General features: G+C 43.4%; 1 protein-coding gene across 4 annotated transcripts; it reads right to left on the bottom strand.

The window, feature by feature from the left end:
* Nucleotides 1–10323: 10323 nt before the first annotated feature.
* Nucleotides 10324–16251, bottom strand: LOC130121699 (coronin-1C-A-like). Of its 4 annotated transcripts, none has more exons than XM_056290560.1 (10): nucleotides 16052–16251; nucleotides 13870–13992; nucleotides 13303–13432; nucleotides 12940–13121; nucleotides 12725–12844; nucleotides 12506–12610; nucleotides 11677–11822; nucleotides 11409–11466; nucleotides 10999–11256; nucleotides 10324–10659 (listed from the first exon to the last, which is right to left on the bottom strand). In XM_056290560.1, exons 1-10 carry the CDS (start codon nucleotides 16247–16249, stop codon nucleotides 10540–10542), a joined length of 1440 nt encoding a protein of 479 aa, XP_056146535.1. In that variant the 5' UTR covers nucleotides 16250–16251; the 3' UTR covers nucleotides 10324–10539. The 4 variants fall into 4 exon arrangements, with proteins under 4 accessions (XP_056146535.1, XP_056146531.1, XP_056146533.1 ...); XM_056290556.1 differs by having other exon boundaries at nucleotides 11002–11256; nucleotides 16052–16249; XM_056290558.1 differs by having other exon boundaries at nucleotides 10324–10649; nucleotides 11019–11256; nucleotides 16052–16249.
* Between the last annotated feature and the right edge of the window lie 4729 nt (nucleotides 16252–20980).

Here is a 20980-nt window from a genome sequence, read left to right as displayed (position 1 = left end):
ATGTAGCTAGGAACAGTGGGCAGCCGGAGACCAACTCCAGTTTGTCTTGCCATGCCTCGGTCAGGGGCACAGACAGGGGTATTAACCCTAACATGCAGGTCTTTTTTTGATGGTGGGGGAAACTGGAGCACCCGGAGAAAACCCACCGCAGACACGGGGAGAACATGCAAACTCCACACAGAGGATGACCTGGATCGACCATCAAGATTGGACAATCCCCGGGGTTCAAACCCAGGACCTTCGTGCTGTGAGGCGACAGCGCTAACCACTGAGCCACCATGCTGCCCATATTCAATACTGCATGCTGTTGCTCATACTGTAATAATTTAAGCACCTTCCATATATCATATGCAGTACATTTATTACTGAATTATGTGCAATATACATCTGTTGGATTGCTATTACATGCGATATATAACTGCAATACTTGTGAATAACTGTACCCTATGCAATGATTGAACATGTGAACATGTTGCAGCATCATTTTCTTATTGTCAGTATGCTATATTTTTATACCAAGGCTCTTGATCCACCCTGCTTCTATATATGAATATACTGAACGCGTAGCTGTGGGTGGGCCTGGGCCCACACATTTGGAACTCAGGCCCACCCAATAATAATAATAGTAATGATAATAATAATGATAATAATAATAATAACAACAACAATAATAATAATAATAAATATAGCCGCAAGCGGCGATTAATGAGGTCCAAGCAGTATTGCAGCCGCCATGTGTCCGATCTGTTTCATATTTGGTACATGGCTTCTACGTGCCACAAAGAATAAGCCTATCAAGTTTCATGAAGATCGGCCATTCACACTAGCAGATATTAGCTGCTGAATTTTGATTGGCTGTTTGGCAGCCATTTTGGTAATCCAGCCAATCAGCACTTTAGGCAATGTAGCCAAATGGGTCCAAGTATAAGCATACCAAATTTCAGATTTGTTGATGAAGCGGTTTTTGAGATGTCGGATTACTTGGGTCGCCTGTGTCCTAGACGATTACCGTAATTTTTAAAAATGTCGTAACACTTCCATTGCTTCAGAAACATGGGCCAGAGTTTCCAAAACTGGACCAGACAGTGTCTGATTTCTTGCGTCCTAGCCGACTGCCGTAAAAAGAAAAAGTATGTCGTTATGCCCAGGTGTCCTGGCGTGTGGTATGTAGAGCTGCAGCGCTTCCACACCAAATAAGTCAAAATAGCGGGCAAACTATATGACTGACATGGGTGTTCCCAATAGTAAAGTTGTTGAGCACATTGAGATGCATGGGTCGATTAAGTTTTGTGTTGATCTGACTTATGCTGTGGGAGTTATGGCCTTTTAAGCATGACCCTTTGTTATAGCGCCACCATCTGGCTGACATGAGTGATTTGTAGTGCCAGAGTAGTGGGGGGCCGTATGAATCCACCTACCAAATTTGGTTGGTCTAGGACCTATGGTTGCTGAGCCTCAGACACTTTTAGCTGAGAAACCGCGCCCAAACTAATACAAGTCAAAATGGCGGGCAAACTATATGGCTGACATATGTGGTCCCAATAACAAAGTTGTAGAGCACATTCAGATGCATAGGTCTGTGCAGTTTTGTGTTGATCTGACTTATGGTGTGGAATTACGTATGACCCTTTGTTATAGCGCCACCATCTGGCTGACATAGGTGATTTGTGGTGCCTGAGTAGTGGGGGGCCATAGGAATCCACGTACCAAAGTTGGTTGGTCTAGGACTTACAGTTGCTGAGCCTCACACACTTTTAGCGGAGAAAAATAATAATCCTAACAAATACAATAGGGTTCCACCAGCTTCGCTGCTTGGACCCCCAATAATGAGGAAGTACCCAAAAAGAATGAAAGATGCAGACGTGGACCAACAAAAGACACACCAGCGGCTGAGGAGCACAGGGGCTGAAAGCAGAGACGGAGCACCTGATAATCGCTGCACAATACCAGAGCCTGGCAACGAGACCCTATCACCATCGCATCATCAAAGATGGCAAAGACCCAAAATGCAGAATCTGTGGAATGTACGAAGAAACCATCGACCACATTGTGTCAGGCTGCCGGGAACTGGCAAAGACCGAGTACATGTACAGGCACAACAAGGCAGCAGCATACCTGCACCGGAAGATCTGCAGGAGTTACAAGACCAAGACGAATGAGAAGTGGTACGAACATCAGCCAGAAAAGGTCACTGAGAACAATGACGTCACCACCCTCTGGGACATGTCCATCCACACTGACAGAGAGATAAAAGCCAACAAGTCCGGCATCGTTATCAAGGACAGGAAGCAAAAGAGGTGCATGCTCATCGACATGGCAATACCATCCGAAAAAAGCACCTCAGTGAAAGTCACAGAGAAGCTGACCAAGTACAAAGACCTGGAGATGGAAACCAACAGGATGTGGGGAATGGAGACCCAAACAACAACAGTGGTCATCGGAGCTCTAGGACTCATGAAGAAGGTAATGGAAAAGTTCACCAGCCGTATCCCAGGCAACATCAACGTCTGTGCAGTCCAGAAGCTCACCCTACTCAAAACAGCCCACATATTGCGACGAGTACTGTCAATCAAGTAACATCTGCCCTATAGTGCCTCAGGTCCATAGTTTGGACCCGGCTCTACAGGATGTAAAACAGGAAATGTGAAAGAAATAATAATAATGATAATAATAATAATAATAATAGTAATAATAATGACGGCACGGTGGCACAGTGCTTAGCGCGGTCGTTTCACAGCAAGAAGGTCCTGGGTTCGAGCCCCGCGGTAGTCCAAACTTGGTGGGTCGTCCTGGGTCGTCCTCTGTGTGGCGTTAGCATGTTCTCCCCGTGTCTGCGTGGGTTTCCTCCGGGGGCTCCGGTTTCCTCCCAAAGACATGTAAGTCAGGTGAATCGGCCGTACTAAATTCTCCCTAGGAATGAATGTGAGCGTGTGTGTGCATGTGTGTGTGTGTGCGTGCATGTGTGTGTGTATGTGTGTGCATGTGTGTGTGTGTGGGCCCTGTCATGGCCTGTCCAGGGTGTCTCCCTGCCTGCCGCCCAATGACTGCTGGAATAGGCTCCAGCATCCCCGCGACCCTGCGAGCAGGATAACCTGTTAAGATAATAGATGGATAATAATTATAATAATACTTATTATTATTATTATTATTATTATTATTATTATATAACATTTATATAAGGCTTCCCTTTTTGCTGGATCATCCAGTGAATAGCAGTCGAAGAATACTGTTTCAATTATCTGAATACACGACCTATAAAAATAAAACAATTATTGTTTTTTTCGCATCTTGATAAGTCAGTTTTTTTTAGTTGCAGTTCATTTCGCAGATGCCAGGTTGCGAGCAACCCCTCCTCTTTCACTCAGTGTACAGCTCGAGCCATTGCAGAGGAACAGAGAACTACTTCTACTACTGTATATTTAAAAGAAATCACAGTGAAACAAAGCAGTTTGCTTAAGTTTCTAACTAAAAGACGTCGGGAGGGGGAGCGGGAGGAAGCGACACCTACTCCTGCACCAGTTTCTCAACGACTGCCAACAGCACGCACATAGCTGTCAATTCAGCCCTTTCCCCGTCTGTAGGTGCACCAGGAATCAGGAATCAGGAATCAGGAACACGTTATTGGTCATTTCCTATCATGTACGACTTGCATACTTGAAATGAAACCAAATATCGTTTCCCTCAGCCCACAGCAGTGCAACACAAAAACAAAAACACATATCCAAAAACTACGAGAACACATATATCCAAACTAAGCAAAAGAAAAATAAATTTAAAAAAAATAAATCACTGTCCAAGAGAATGAACGCCAGCCACAATGACTGTCGGAACTGCCGGTCTGCATGGGCTAGCATTTAGCTTAGCTTGCCCCAGGATGCAGACCAAGTTCTCCCAGCCATCAAATGAAGACACAGACGTAGACGTGGACAAAGTCACTGCATGGACGGTACTGGGTGAGGCCGCCGCAAACGTGAATTCGCGCCGTCGTCTTCCCACACCGGAAGCGGGAAAAGCATGTGACTTAGCACTTGAAAAAGCATGTGACTTAGCACTTGATTCTCCGACATCCACCCCTCCATGCCAAAGCACAGGTACCTGCAGTCAGGCACTCAGAAAAAAAATCAAATATTCGAAACAAGTTCAAATATTTAGATGCCCAAGTACTAGTGTTCATTTTTTCCAGGCTCACCACGGCCCAACACTGACGATGTACAAGCCGTCAGTCTTGTCCGTTATAGATGAACCCGCAACCTAGCCCAAATGCAGTGTATTCCCAGTGACCCACTATAGCAGGCAAAGCTAGGAGTTGTTCTACCTGGCGGCATGAGAGATTCTCATGGCCTGAGTACAGCACTTCAAGGGACGCTGTGTTTTGTACGACAAGTCACCATTTCCCCGAAGGGGCCACCGAGGGCTGATTCATAAAAACTGGCTTCAAAGACTGGGGACAGCTTTCCCAGTTTTGTGTTAAACACGAGGATAGCAGGGCACATGCTACAGCACCGGACAAAACTGAAGGTTCCAAACAAAGCCATCAGCCAGGGCGGGGAAATGCTATCAACCAGCTGAACAACGACGCTATCAACAAGGCGTTTGTGGAAAGGAATAGAAAGCACATTACATTTGCAATAGACCTCGTTTTATTCCCAGCAAAGCAAGATATCCCGTGGCGTAGGCATTGTGAAAACGAAGAAGCGTTGAACCGAGGCAACTTCTTGGAATTACTTCAACTGATCCCTAACTATGACCCAAAAATAAAACAGCAACTGGAGGACGGGACACGTAGGCACCCCGACACACATGAGATACTGGAAATCGCAGCATCGCTACTTATCCGCAAAATAAAGACGGATTTGCATGGCGAGACACACTATGCATTTTGGCAGACGAGTGTAAAGACTTATCAAAACGAGAGCTTGTGTTAGTCTGTATCAGATACATACACAAAGACATGTTGAAGGAGCGTTATTATTTTTCCCACATGGATTCCGGGAAGACCCGCCCCTACTCTATCTCTGATTGGCTAATCCTATCCCTAACCCCACCCTAACCCTAACCTTAACCAACCTAATCAACGGAGGCAACGAGTACTAGCCAATCAGAGGCAACGTTCCCAGAATGCGGATAGGAAAAAAAAACAAGGCCTTGAAGGAAAGGGCTCTGGGTTTTGTGGAGATTGGGGACATGAATGCAAACGCTTTATCAGCAAAGGTCCTGTAAGTACTGGAGCTGCTGCAGCCGCATTGGATTTGGTTTTGATGGGGCATCAGTAACGTCGGGCAACAAAGGAGTGGTGCATCTGATTTTAAAGAAAACGTTTCCCCATGCCATACGTATATGTGCATCGCCTAAACCTCGTCCTGTGCACAGCATCAAAGGTGTCCCCCTGGCATTTCAACAACCTGCACAGTTTCGTGATACGGCCACAGATTGGGGTGATCTTCACGGAGTCAATAGAGTGGAACGGAAGAACACCAGACAAAAATCTTCATACCTCAGCTGTAGTTTTATTGAAGACAGACATTGTTGTGATACAGGTCATGGTTCCAGCACCGAAAAGCGGATAATTACAAAATTGGTGACGACGGTTCACACGAGCGTCTACCCAACGTCACAATAAAACCGGAACTTCCTCCTCAACGGAAGTAATACGTCACAAAATGGCCGCCTAGGAAGCGAGCGTTACAGTCACAGATATGTTTACGATTACAGTAGTCATGCTAGATTTATGGAAATCCAACAACATCTGCGACCAGGGAAATGAAATTTGGAAGCAGAGAGATCCTGCGATGTCCGATGGAGCTAGTGGCCAAGTGCAGTAAGTAAAGTCTTGACACATTTTGGTCTAATTTTGGACATCCTTGCGGAATTCTCTGAAAGCCCCGGCCGCACAAAGCCCCGGCCGCACAAAACCAAAAGCCATGACTGAATTTCGGGAATTCTATGCTGCTGTTGTTAGTATACTGTATAGGCTAGTTGAAAACTGTCAATATGAGAGTTAAGAAAAATATACATTATTGATTTAAATGAACAGCACCTAATGTGAGATATCAGATAGAAGCATATTATGCATAATCAGAAGCATATTCTGCATATGCGACTCGTGGCTAGGGGGGCCAGCGGGGGGGCCAGGGATAGTATCAGGGTGGCCGTGGCCACCCCTGGCCACCCCTTGGGGGCGCCACTGCCAGCAGGGCTGCCAAAAGAAAGAAAAGAAAGGAAAAGGAAGTGAAATCAGCAGCCACAATTGAAGAAAAAAAGTCCCGCTAACAAGTGTTTTTCTTTTTCTTTTTCAAAATAGCTAAACAAAGTGCAGAGGGCATTCCGATGGAGGATGTCAAGCTAGCAAGTAGCAACGATAGCCTGGAAGCGTCTACCATCGGTTGCAGCAATGCACAGCCTCGCTAGCTAGCAACGAATACGTTAGCCCAGAAGTCTTTAGCTCCAGCAGCGACACACTGCCTCTGCTAGGGGGCACAACAGGATAGGGGAAGCGACGAAAAAACTGGAGAAGAAACGATCAGACAGGGATGACCAAATAGTAGAAAGTTTAGGTCTTTTGTCAGCACCGAGCAAGATAAGACTCCTGCAAACCTATTGCAAGTTGTACTGAGGAATGGACTCCAGACAACCTTCCCCAACGGTTTTTCTTTTTCTCACACTGCCTGTATCCAACTGTGGGGAAGAGGACATTTTCACAGCTGAAGCGGATAAAAAATGAACTCAGAACAACTATGGGCCAGAAAGGGCTTTCAGCGCTCTCTCCCAATGGCCATCGAGTCTGAGCTTGTGAGGGAGCAGGATTTTGAGGACTTGGATCACAGAGTTTGCAAAGAAAAAGTCAAGAAAGAATAACTTCTAAAGGTAAGAACCATTTTGATTATGTTGTCTGTGCACTGAGCAGTATTATCTGTTGTGATTGTGTGTTGCTGTATATTTTGTGGATGAGTTTATTTGATGTGCTGTTTGCATAACATGTGTATTGCATCACTGTGGTGTGATGCTGCTATATTGTATTGGAGTCAGTTTGTCAAGTTCATTATATGTTGGTTTTTGCAGTTCTGTGTGAAGATGCCTAGCTCACTTAGTGAGCCTTGTTTTGAAACCCACATTCAGCTGTGCTGTCTGATTACCTTAGGATGGCATTGTTGTAAGCCTACTCCTAGTCAGTCACATTATTATGTATCAGTAATAACTGGTGTGCTGTCTGCTTGGGTGGTTTTCCATGAACACAAATATTGTCATAGTCTAGAGTCATACACTGCCTTGGGGTGATTTGTTTCCTTGTCTTGTGATTTGTGAGTGAAATGGCAGTACTTGGTATATTGAACTGTATAGGCATACCTGCTCAGCTGGACTGGTTATTCAGCCTTTGACCAGTGGGTGTGTGATTATGGTCTGGTGGATTTGACATGCCAGCTTGACTGGAAGCTCAAAATAATTAAGGTGGGGTTTAAAGGCTGGGGCGTGGGGTGGGTGTGGTGTTTGCGTGGGTGTGTGGGGGTGGGATATGAGCTTCAGTGCCCAGGGACCGCTGGGGGTACTAATCCAGCCTTGGCTCGACGCATGCCCCGGTGACACATTTCCCAAAATGAATCGTCTCCTACAGGCCCTCGTCACCCTACCCATAACAAGCTGTACTGTTAAAAGACTTTTCACCTGAAAGTCGGATAAAAACTGGCTTCGGGGCATCAGTGATGACATACAGACTGAACTCTCTGTCCCTGCTCTCCTTTGAAAGAGAATTAACTGACTTGTTGAACTATAATGAAATAATTTCAGTGTTTCAGACTGTAGTAGCCTGTTGCCTATTTCAATATTGTGGTTTGTTGGGTATAGTTTTTGTTGAATGTACAATTGGATTGTGTGCTGGTGTGTGTGTGAGAATATGTGGCTGCTGTGTCAGGCTACGTGATGCTGTTAATGTTTGTCTTGATGCCTGTAATATTACCTCTGGTGATGTATAAACCTTGTGTGATTAAACTGTGTAGCATTTGGTGTCCTGGGTGGGACTGGGACCCCACCCAGGACACCATCTGTTTGAACTGCTGCCCTCGGGCAGACGTTACAGGACAATAAGAGCTCGGACAAACAGACTAAAGAAAGCTTCTATCCCCGAGCCATAACTGCACTAAATGCTGCTAAGTGTTCCTGACTTTTTGTGCAATATGTTGGTGTCCAGTAGAATGTAGAATTGAATGTGTGTGTGTTTTATGTTTTTTATTCTTTTCATATTGATCTTTGCACTGATAAGAACTGCACTTTCAAATTTCGTTGTACTTGTACAATGCCAAATAAAGTTCTATTCTATTGTATTCCATTCTATTCAGGCAAGTATAGTTGTAATGGCCTATTTGATTAACATACGCGTTTCGGAACCTATTAAGTATGATTGGTCTTGGACAGGCTAGGCCCACCTGATTTTCTCTGTGCCCACCCTCACTGTGATTTCTGCCCAAGCAACAGAAATATACAACTCTTTACTCTATCTTATTTTATAGGCATCGAGTACTTCAGTTCAGTTCTTTATATTGTGCATAATCTCTACAGTATTTTGCTTTATATTCTTGCAATTGTGTACATGTTTGATATTGAGTCCTTTTGAATTATGCGAGCAGTAATGACACTTCAATTTCCCCCAGGATCAATAAAGTATCTATCTATCTATCTATCTATCTATCTATCTATCTATCTATCTATCTATCTATCTATCTATCTATCTATCTATCTATCTATCTATCTATCTATCTATCTATCTATCTATCTATCTATCTATCTATCCATCTATCCATCTATCCATCTATCTATCTATCTATCTATCTATCTATCTATCTATCTATCTATCTATCTATCTATCTATCTATCTATCTATCTGTCTGTCTGTCTGTCTGTCTGTCTGTCTATCTATCTGTCGATCTACCGACCAGTTGGCCACATCTATTCTTGTACTAAATGCCATCACTCTGCTCATTGTCTCCTTTCCATGCGGTGACCTGCACCTTTGGCTCTGCAACAAAAAATACAGCTCATTCTAGGACCCTTATTCTGACTGGGAGAAGCAGCCATGATACCAAGCCAGAACAGGAAATCAGAACCAGAGAGCTATGTTTATTTAGCCCAGAAAAGCAATGAAGAATCCAACATAGCCTCTTTGATGTACACTACAATACATCACTTGTTGCCAGAAGCAAAGCCGAATCCAGTGAAGCCCGGAAGCAGACAAGGCTGACTGTGATATAAAACATTGATGAAAGCCAAACATAGAAAGAAGGAAACAAATTTGCATTAAAAGTCTTTATTATGTACACAGAACTATTTTTCAGGAGCGTTCTGTGATAGGTGCTAAGTGAGTGGTCCCTTCCCAACAACAAATTTGCACCAATGAGGGTGACTTCAGTTTGACCCTTGACCATGATGAGGCAGCACTACATTTGCACATCTACACCAGAGAGAGATGCAGTTTCCAGGTAACGCTTGTCCACCCCAAATAACATTTTGAGCACAGAATAGCTAAATGCATTGGGAGGACTTCTTTCACATCCCAAGAGCTGATGATTATCAACAAAAGCAAACTGATACTGAAAAAAGAGTAACAACATAGTGTTTGAGACAATTCTTCCATTTGACTAAATCATTCTTTCAGGCTGTGGCTGGAATGTACAACACGAGAAAACAAATAAAATGTGAAGGCAATGGGGTGTCCGGGTGGCGTGGTGGTCTATTCCGTTGCCTACCAACATGGGGATCGCCGGTTCAAATTCTCGTGTTACCTCTGGCTTGGTCGAGCATCCCTACAGACACAATTGGCCGTGTCTGTGGGTGGGAAGCCGGATGTGGGTATGTGTCCTGGTCGCTGCACCAGCACCTCCTCTGGTCGGTCAGGGCGCCTGTTTGGGGGAGGGGGAACTGGGGGGAATAGCGTGATCCTCCCATGTGCTACGTCCCCCTGAAGAAACTCCTCACTGTCAGGTGAAAAGAAGCGGCTAGAGACTCCACATGTATTGGAGGAGGCATGATGTAGTCTGCAGCCCTCCCCGGATTGGCAGAGGGGGTGGACCAGCGACTGGGCCCGCTCAGAAGAGTGGGGTAACTGGCCAAGAACAGTTGGGGTGGGAAAAAAAAGGGGGGGTGAAGGCTATACGTGAAACCGAACACTGTCAAATTTGGCAAAACACATTATGAGAGCCCTGAATGAACAGGTTTTGTTGGTGGCCAGAATCTATGTTTATGTTATCGACTGTGAGGCCTTTGAATGACTTGGCAGTAGCATGTACCTTCTTCAGTGCTTTCGGCAGACAAAAAAACAACCGAAATCTACACCATCCAACAGGGGCAATCTTGAACATTATAAGTTTGCAGCAATAACAATAACCTCACACAGCAAAATGATGCAGAAAGAATGGGCAAACCTTTGGAGGGAGGTGATCACATGATAAGCAAATCCTCAGGAACTTTGGCAAAAAATCCAAAATTCTGATCCATAAATGGGTTCTTTATCGAACTGTGCAGTAATGAATGGTTCTCAGACCAGATAGTGTTTTACATGACAACCTTGGCAACTTGCTCTTCCAAGTTGGCAATTCGATGGTGTTGACGGATGACACGGTCCCTGAGTGACTTCAACTCTCTCACTACCTCCTCCAGTTTGGCTTCCATTTTCTGATTAAAAAAATATATACATAAGGGTGAATAACAACAATAATCTATTTTAAAGACTCTCGCTCATATTCTACTTAAGCAACGCGAGTAATGAAAGCAATAATTTAGCAATCACATGTTTCTTTAAAATTACAAGTATTGAAGGTAAAAAGGCAAACATTCTCTAAAGAATTGGTGCAGTTTAAGATGAAACAGTGGAAAAGTATAATATAGAGCAACAATCAGTGACTCTTAAAGTGTGCTGCTTAGTATGCTCGAGTATGTAACAAAAAAGTAAATATTACAGGTATTACAAACCAAGTTTAACAGTTTTTTTCCCTAATTCAGCAGCCACCTAACAACAGTGTAAATTATAATACTCACCTGTGGAGACACTGTCTTTGGGACACCCGACGTGTATTCAGCTTTAGAGGCTGACTTAGTCTCCAGGGAATAAGTTCTAACCACCTTAAGTTCACGGCTCTTCCCAGGGACATAACCCCCTTTCATTGAGATAAGGATGGGGTCTCCATTCTGCCCAGCAAACCAGTCCTCCGCCTCCAGGGAAGGATCTGGTCCAGCTGTGTCTGGATACAAGTCATCCTGGAATAGGTCCGACTGGGAGTGCAGATAAGTGTGCACATGCAGATATTATAAAAAGAGAGCAAAATTCAGGTAAAAATGAGATGGAAATAAAGGACAGAAGCAAGGTAAATCTTATAATGCAGTCGGATTCATGAATTATTTCCAGGATGTAATGGTAGCTGTACCTTACGGGGGACTGTCATGATGATTGGTTCACATTTTCTCTCATGCAGTTTATAAAACCTGAAGACAGAACCAATATTTTATATACAGATAGAAAAAGGAAATGAATAAAAGTAGCCTCACTAAAGAGAATTAATTCTGTTATTTACATCTAATGCACAGCATCACTGTGATACAGTAGCTGTTGACTCTACAGGGCCATCTGCAAACACACGACTGCCCTCTACTGGTTATTTAAGAGGCTTCTGGCAGCAAGAAACTAGTTGGTACCTTGCAATTTCACATTTGTTGACAGTCAGGCCTCTCTTGGGCATGAATCCCATGCCCCTCTGGGACTTCTTGGTGGAAAAGGTGCTAAGGTAGTGGACGTATGGTGCTTCATCTGTGATCTCAAAGTACTTGATGCTACTGTCACCCTGATGTGATGCAATGACAGTTTAGAGTTTGGCAACTTATGAATAGCTACAATAATAATAATAATAATAATGACATTTATATAGCGCTTTTCTAGACACCCAAAGCGCTTCACATTGAAGGGGGTAACTCACTTCAACCACCATCAATGTGTAGCACCCAGATAGGTGATGCCGGGCAGCCATTTTGCACCAGAATGCTCTCCACACATCAGCTTGAGGTGGAGAGGGAGGAATCATTGAGTCTATTACTGGGGGGGGGGGGGGTTGTGGTATAGGTGGCCAGATGGAGAGAGCCAGGTTGGGAATTCTGCCAGGGAACCGGGGAACCCCCTACTCTTTGTGATAAATGCCATGGGATCTTTAATCACCACAGTAAGTCAGAACCTCGGTTTAACGTCTCATCTGAAGGACTGCATCTCCTACAGCACAGTGTCCCCGTCACTGCACTGCGGCATTCGGATTTGATATTTGTTGTTTTTATTAGGACCAGAGGGACGACTACCCCCTACTGGCCTACCAACACCCCTTCCAGCAGTGACTCAGTTTTACTTGGAGGTCTCCCATCCAAGTGCTCGCCAAGCCCATACCTGCTTAGCTTCTGTCATTTCGCAGAGCAAGGGTACATGTTGGTATGGCAGCCGCCATAAAAAAGGAAACGCTCTAATTCAAGAAAGCTTGCTAACCTTTCCACAGAGATACACTACACTGGTGTCTGGGTCATAGAAGGGCAGCAGAACTCCATTACTAGTGTCCATCTCTTGAATCGATAATGGCTCGTCCATGTTTTCCTGAGAACAGAAACATTGGTATTTAAAAGCTGAGTGTTGCTTGGGCAGCAGTGCATACATGTGTCTAACATTCAAGTGTGTTATGTTTTAAACGAGGTTAGTAGGGTGAAATACCGGTTTCCACAAGGCTAGTTGGCGCTCACTCAGATAACTGAAGCCAGTGGTGAAGATTTTTCCGTCTGCTAGAAAAATTGCTTTCATTGGCCTGGCACCCTCGTGGGCTTTATCGTTCTCCTTTAAAAGAGACATACTTGTCAGACAGCTGAAATAAGAGAATATGCTACTCATTCATTATCCTTATCTCCCAAGACCCCACAGTTTTCACTTACTGCCACAAGTCTTTGCTTGCGAGGGTCAATAACGCGGAGCTTCTTATCCTTGCAGGTAGTGCAGATGAGGCTGCCATTGTGGCTCCAACTAACACTAAAGATAAGATCAGGGTGCATATCCTCCAGGTTGATCATCATCTCTCCTGTGCCCACATTCCAGATGATGATCTGGTTGTCACAACCTAAAATGGATACACATAGCCATTTAAAATCAAGTTTATCGTAAGTTCTTACTTCAGCAACAGAAGATCAGATTCTAAGTTTTGCTATGCTTACTGAACAAATGCAACAACAAATGTCAAAACAGATGACATTTCAGGTTAAAGGGCACACAAAGGACGAGGAACTTTAATTAGTAGTTACCTGCACTGAGGAGTACATTGTGCGCTGTTGGGTGCCAAGTCACAATGCCAACCCGCTTCGAGTGCCCTTCCAACACAACAATGGGCTTTGAAAGGGGATTAACAAGCCCATTCTCAGGGATTTGCCAAACCTAAAATAAGATAATTTTTTAGACAGACATACATGTATGAACAATACTTAGCCTGAGGGTAAGTCATTAAACCGATAGAGGAAAGAAATATCAGTTTTTCCAATGTTCTTAGACTTGATATCAATTTTAAACCCATAAAATAGGAAATTCTGAATAATAGAGAAACATGACAGAAAATATATTTGAAAACATAAAGTATTTGATTGTAAACGGAGCAACTGTGAGAAATCACAAACAACAAAAGATGATCTAACACCAACAGGCACTAAAGAGCAATAGCACTAAAATATTGTCTGTTCAGTAAAGTATAAGTTCAGTGGCTATTATTTGTGTTGCATATGACCACCAGTCACATGCAGCACAAATACACACCACTAGCATGACATCATCAACCTGACCGAACCTGTTTTAATTAATTAATAAAATTTTATATCTACCATGACGGTGTAATCCTCTGAGCCGCTAGCAATGACAAGGTCATTATGAGGACACCAGTCAATGTCCAACACGGGGCCTTGATGTCCACACACTGTAGGGTAGCCCATGTCTATACGCCCAGTCTGGAAAACAAAAGACAGAAGGTAGCTCAGTTAGCACAGTGAGCATGATAAACAATTAAGCCTGGTTGGTAGATATCTTTAGGTACAATAGTAAGGGCAACTCTAATTACTATGTACTGCTGAGGCATTAACATTAATTGAGTTCTTCTCCAAAAACATAAGACATTAAGGGATCGTAAATGTAAAACAAATACACACTGAGTTGGTAACTTAGTAACTGGTAATGTCAGGAAATTGTAAAATAAGTTTCAGGCATGTTTGACTACCATTAATAAAGTTGGAAGAGAATTTGTATTGCTGTCCTATTGCAACAAGCAGGCTGCCATTTTCTTTGCTGCATGCTGTCATATAAGCGCAAGACTAAGGGGAACGCCACCGCTCTCAAGATTAAAGACAGAAGAGACAGTACACATGACCTGAAATCAACGTCCACAGACAAGACGGCAGAAAGTGACACAGAAGGCAGCAAGTAGGAAGCAGAATAAAATTTCTTTCAGCACAGGAAAATAGTGTAAAACTATGATTTAACAGCCTACAATCCCATTACTTAAAGCCTTACTCTCTGTGCTGAGCCTATTTGATGTCACAGCATTTACATCCAAGGAAATTCCCGATTGGTGGAAATAATATTTAATAGTGATGTAGACACAATTGTCAATTCTGCTTAAAAAAAAAGACAGGAGTATAGCAAGCTGCAACTGTCAATTTAAGAAGAAAAAGCATAAATGTTTTCCCAAGTTGATCTTTTTTCCGAGTAGAATCCCAAGTGAAAAACCGTCTAGACTTGTTTCTCAAAATTTAAACCAGAACCAGAAATAACTCCCAAGACTGCTTGATATTAAATACAAAAACACCAACTTTTTTTCTGAAATTTGTATGTGGCCTTTTATAAGCCAAATAATCAACCTTAGATTTATGTCATTCAGGCGCAAGAAAGTTTTGTGCCATCCACTGTTAACTATTTCCGAGACAGTCTTTTAGGGTGTAAGTACTGCTTGTATCTTTGAGTACAGACCAACATAATTGTATGTCATCAGCAAAACAATGGAAAGCCAACAAATTATATAACTAAGAGAATGTATGTAGACAGAAAATATTAGGACCCTGGATGGAGCCTTGAGGTATTCTAGTTTTAAGCTGTGCTTGATAGGGTTTGACTTTTCCCGAGCCAACATATAACTATTAGGCCTATTCCACACCACTTACCTCTACCTGTGCGTGATGGCTACCTCGTTGAACTGCTGCAGCTTGCATGCATGTGGTGTCCACATTGACAGCATTGCTGCTGCAGCGCTGCTACTGCAAGCCTTATCTTTCTACATTGAGTTTGCCTTTGATAATGGCCATCAATAATCAAATGTTTCATTTCATCCACCCATTCAACATCCAAACCACTTATCCTGCTCTCAGGGTCACAGGGATAATTTCATTTCATTTCATCATTACTGTTTCATTTCATTTCATTATAAATGTCATTTATATTTAGACACAAAATTTTAGCACATGCTTTAAAATAAATACATAAAAATCACACAGCAATCCCTCTTAACTTGGCCTGGCTCAGTAGAAGAATAGAACATAATACATTTTATTTGTCATTTGTACATACATACAATGAAATTCACTCTCTGCATTTAGCCCATCCTAGCCGTGTAGCTAGGCACAGTTATTTCTTCATATTCTCACGGTTAGGGGCACAGGCAGGAGTATTAACCCTAACATACATGTCTTTCTGATGGTGGGAGGAAACCGGAGCACCCAGAGGAAAACCACACAGACATGAGGAGAACATGCATACTCCACATAGTAAGGACCTTGGACCTGGGACCTGGGACCTGGGACCTGGGACGGGCGTTCGAACCCAGGGCCTTCTTGCTGTAAGGCGACAGTGCTAACCACTGAGCCACCATGCTGCGGTTTCCATGGGGGGTTTCGGGTGTCTGTTCTACAGGTTTCCAGGGGTGGGCTTATCTAATATACATGAGAAGCGGGATGTTAATTTACCTTATTTTCTTCTCAAATGGTAGTAGAGGGGGTTAAGAGACACAGAAACACTCACCTTTTGTAATGGTAGGACAAGGAAAGCTCCACCCCCAAAAGCCTCTATGATGATGGCTACAAACTTGGGGTTGACTGCACAAAAGGAGCTATCCCATGTGACTTTGGAGACACGGATGTCGTCATAGCACTGGTCATTCCTCACAGCCTGACCAAAGACATGGCGGAACTTGCTCTGTCGCACTACTCGCCTCAACATATCTGCGGAGAGATGTATAGTGTTAAATTACATTAGCTATGCAAAAGGGTTTAAATCATTCCACATGTAGTCTAGACTAATACTTAATGTTCTGCAACTCTATTCTGATGATCACTTTACTCAGCACTGCAACCAACAACATGGCGTTGGCTGCTCCTTATTGCCAGCTGTTACTGAAAATGAATGACTGCTGTCTACATGGTCCATCCATCCATCCATCCATCCATCCATCCATCCATCCATCCATCCATCCATCCATCCATCCATCCATCCATCCATCCATTATCTAAACTGCTTTTCCTGTTGTCAGGGTCGCGGGGATGCTGGAGCCTATCCCAGCAGTCATTGGGCGGCAGGCGGGGAGACACCCTATGGAAGGAATTGTCCGTTACAGTTGACAAATATTATATATGTAATAAATAAAAAATTAGAAACAGTAATCGAAAAAAGAAGGGGGTGGCCGGGTAGTGTAGCGGTCAGGGATCGCTGGTTCGAATCCTCGTGTTACCTCTGGCTTGGTCGGGCATCCCTATAGAAACAATTGGCTGTGTCTGCAGGGGGAAGCCGGATGTGGGTATATGTTCTGGTTGCTACACTAGCGCCTCCTCTGATCGGTTCTTCCATGCTACGTCCGCCTGGTGAAACTCATCACTGTCAGGTGAAAAGAAGTGGCTGACGACTCCACATGTATTGGAGGAGGCATGTGGTAGTCTGCAGCCCTCCCCGGATCGGCAAAAAAGGGGGGGGGGGATGGAAAAAAGATAAACAAAAACTACATTCGCAAATCAATATTTAGCTTTGTTGAATGCAAATAAGCAAACAAATGTGTCTCTCCATCCACAAATAAATGGTGTTACTTGAGTTGTGTAAACCATCATTTAAATAAATGTAGCATCATTTATATTTGATCAAATACATTGATTTTTAGCATTAATATATTTATGTTGCCAAAACGGGCATTTGAAATGTCGAATCAACATTCATCCATTGAGGTAAACGTGCAAATTGGCTTGCATTTGTTTCCTTCTTTTGTGACATTTTAATGTGTGTTTTTGTGTGGGGGAGTTTGAGTGGATATAAACATGTGTCCAGGTTTTTAAATATTTTTTTTTTTGTTATTCACTTTGAGGATCAGCACCTAGATTAGCAGAATACACCTTAGTAGAGTGTATTGATTCTTTACTACTTATGATTATTTATAAAATGAAATTCAACTTTAGTCGAGCAACTTGCCTATGCCGAGGAAGCTGTTGAGCTACAGTTTAAATCTTTTTATGAAATAAACTCTTGTTCCAAACTCTTTATTCTTGTTATCTGCTTTTATTAATGCAAATGCATGTTTTTTTTTCTTAAGCAGCTATTGTCCTCTCCTCTCTCTGTTGTGTGCATACCTAGTCAGACTTGTATAATGTTAAGTCAGGCAGCACCACTTGCTGTGGCAGTTAAGATAACAAATTTTGGTTTTACAAGGAAAGTAACAAGAGTTCAGATACACCTATTGTCTTTGAATGGCTTGATGTTCCTCGCAATTTTATGGATTCAAATCTTTGTCAAAAAGTTATGTAAATGTTCATTTTTATTCAAACCCTGGGTTCGAACTCCGGGGTTGTCCAACCTTGGGGGTTATTCCAGGTCGTCCTCTGTGTTTGCATGTTCTCCCTGTGTCTGCGGTGGGTTTTCTCCAGGGGCTCCAGTTTCCCCCACCATCAGAAAGACATGCATGTTAGGGTTAATACTCCTGTCTGTGCCCCTGACTGAGGCAATGGGAAGACAAACTGGAGTTGGCCCCCAGGTGCTGCATAGCGGCTGGCCACTGCTCCTAGCTACACAGCTAGGATGGGTTAAATGCAGAGGAAGAATTGCCCCATGGGGATTAATAAAGTAGTAGAAAAAAGAAAAAAGGCTAGCACTGAAAGTCTTTGGGAAAGTTGCCTTGTGTGAACCTAAGATGGGTGCCGCTATGCCTGACACTAATAGAGACCATATCAGTTGTGTTTAGAAGATTTTGTGCCACAATCAAATGAAATGCTCAGTGGTGTGTATAACTACAAACACATGCAAGTAATTGGGTGAGCGCCTGTGTATGTAAATAAACTAATAGCTCGGACTGACGAGAGAAGTAGAGACATTAACAAAACGTTTGAACTTACCTTTCTTTTGTGGTGGTTTTACTTCTTGCGGTTTCTCTAAAGGTTTTTTTGTGACATCAAATGCATTTTTCATCTGAGACACTTTCAAGCTCGGATTCCGCTCTAGCATTCTAACTCGAGCATTGTCCCCTTCAGGTTTGTCACAACCCTGATGTCCAAACCCCTGGTGCATTTGGTTTGTTTCCTTGATGAGTTCAGCCACAGGTTTATAGCTGGCCACCACAGGCTCATTCTCTGCATTTCCATCGCTGCTAAGATCGTCATCAGTTATTTCTTTATTGCAGACAGAGTAACCATGCTTTCTGTGTCTGCCCTGTGCACTGACTATATCCAACTGGGGCTCAGGGTTTACAGCCCTTGTCCCCTGCAAGGCAGACTTTGTCTTTTCAGTTTCTTTGTCTGCTGTAACCTCAAGGACAGGAAGTGTTTCTGAGGAGGCAAATGGGTTTTTAGGCTTTTTGGCAACAGTAGGTGGTGGGGCTTTGTTTCTTCCTCGTTCCTCCATGAGAGCTCCCCCCTGCAACATGTCAAGGTCTTTTGGCTCCTTATCAGAACACGACTTTGCCATGCTTTTCCAGTATTCAAAATTGATCATATCGCCACACAGGTCACCTCTGTTTAGCCCCTTGTGTTCATGTAAATAAAGTTCTCTTGAGTCAAGATCACTTGACAGGGGTCGTATGTTGGGTGGTACAGTGTAAGCACCCAAGTCATCCCAAAGCAAGCACATGTCCTGATTAGATGAACTGTACCTAAACCCTTTGTTAAAATGAAATGTGTGTCTCCTCCTCACACTCTTCTCATCATGCAGGGAATCCTTGCCTCTTCTCTGTACACCAGACTGTAACTGTGCAGTTTTAAGCTTGATCAAATGGTTTTTAGGTTTTTTTGGGACTGGGGGAGGTGGGCCTTTTATTTTGGTCTTGTCTCTTTGAATAGGAGCCTCTTGAGAGTCACATGGGGCGGACGAATCCTCGATCTGTTTATAGTCCACACTAGTGCTGTGTTGTCTGGTCACTAATGATCCACTTGGAGGTAACAGACAAAGTTCACTATCCCTCTTCAAACTGGCAACCTCTGTATCACCATCATAGGGTTCATTCATTTGCGGAGATGGGAGTGAAATCAAACCGCTTTGTTCAACTGAACATGAGGAATTACTTTGCAGTTGTGACATCACTGAGCTCCTATGATGAGCATTTAGGTTGTCGACTGTAGTCTTGTGTACATGGCTATTTTCTATTTTATTGCACAAAGCATTGCTATCTATGAGTCCTTTATTAGCCCTGTTCAATACAGTATCAGCAAAATTTTGATGGGACTGCTCAGTTTTCTCCTTCGGTGCGATGTCCGATGTGTATCGTAATTTGTGGTTTTCCTTTTTTCTTTGATTGTTAGATTCACCCGAAATAGATGCTGTATTTTCCATGTATTTTTCCTGCTTTACCTTCATGCCGCATGTAATCCTTCTTTCCTCATCAAGTTCCTCCTGTACAGTGAACTTGGGTGCACTGTCATTCCTGCATTCCATTTTTTTAACTGGCCCAACGCAGTTTTCCATTGATGGGTCTTTCTCCTTGGTCTTTGCAGAAATTTGGCCTTTGCTGTGGGTCTTTTTGTTTTGCCTCTTCTCAGCAATTTCTTCTCTCTCAGTTTTCTCAGCGTGGGCAGCTCCAGTATGATAACCCCCTTTTAGCCGACACCTGGCGCCTGTCACTTCTCCTGTATGCGGACCCATTACGCCCTCAGAACAAGCCAAGGGAAAACTTTTAACATGTGCTTCTTTACTGCTGACTGTGAATGGAAGTGCGTGTGCTTTTATTCTGTTTATCTCCTCATCATCTATTTCTTGTTGGCTCTTGTAAAGATGTTCTTCATCACACTGTCCAGTGTGCCAGCTCTCGATTTGCTCCGTGTTTAATGGTAGGGATTGTGGAAGTCGGTCCTCACCAAAGTTAGAGGGAATGTCTTCCTTAGTTCTTTCTGTTACAGATGCTTCATAATTCTCTGGCATTTCCCCATCTGATGACAATCGGTTCTCATGCCTGTCAAGAACAACAAAGTCTTCCTCATTAGTGGGATCAGATGAGGTTGTTAGACTTCTGATTTGTGTTCTATCCATTAGACTGCCAGCAAATAATTTTCTGTGGTCCATTTTTGATTTCTTCCTCTTTTCTTGTTCTTCACTTGTAGCACTTGCTTTTCCAGTGTGGGCCATAGCAATACCCTTAATGGTTTTCGCTTCTGTTTTGGCAAGCTCCACGTCTTGTATGCTCCTCTCAGAGCACAGGACAGTTTTTGACGCCTGTGCAATTTGAGCAACAGGCCTGATTTTGCTGTCTCCTCCCTCCCGCCCTCCCCTTGTGTTGAAAGGGTGCTCCTCCTGACATAAAGAAAGTCTAATTGGTCCCCCAGTCTGGGTGTCTGTTAAGGTGGGAGTGACTGTGACCTTTTCTTCCCGCTTAATGCCCAGGTTGCCAGCACTGATCCCACTGATTCCACAGGCACTCCCAGCAGTCAAATTGTTGCTTCTGCCAGCTTGATCTCTGATGTCAGTCGGGGCATCCTGTTCCAAATTTAT

Source organism: Lampris incognitus, chromosome 12, assembly GCF_029633865.1.
Source record: "Lampris incognitus isolate fLamInc1 chromosome 12, fLamInc1.hap2, whole genome shotgun sequence".
In the NCBI taxonomy this organism is placed as follows: Eukaryota; Metazoa; Chordata; class Actinopteri; order Lampriformes; family Lampridae; genus Lampris; species Lampris incognitus.
Note: the sequence above shows the minus strand (reverse complement) of the source record. Positions and strands in the feature narration are given on the sequence as shown.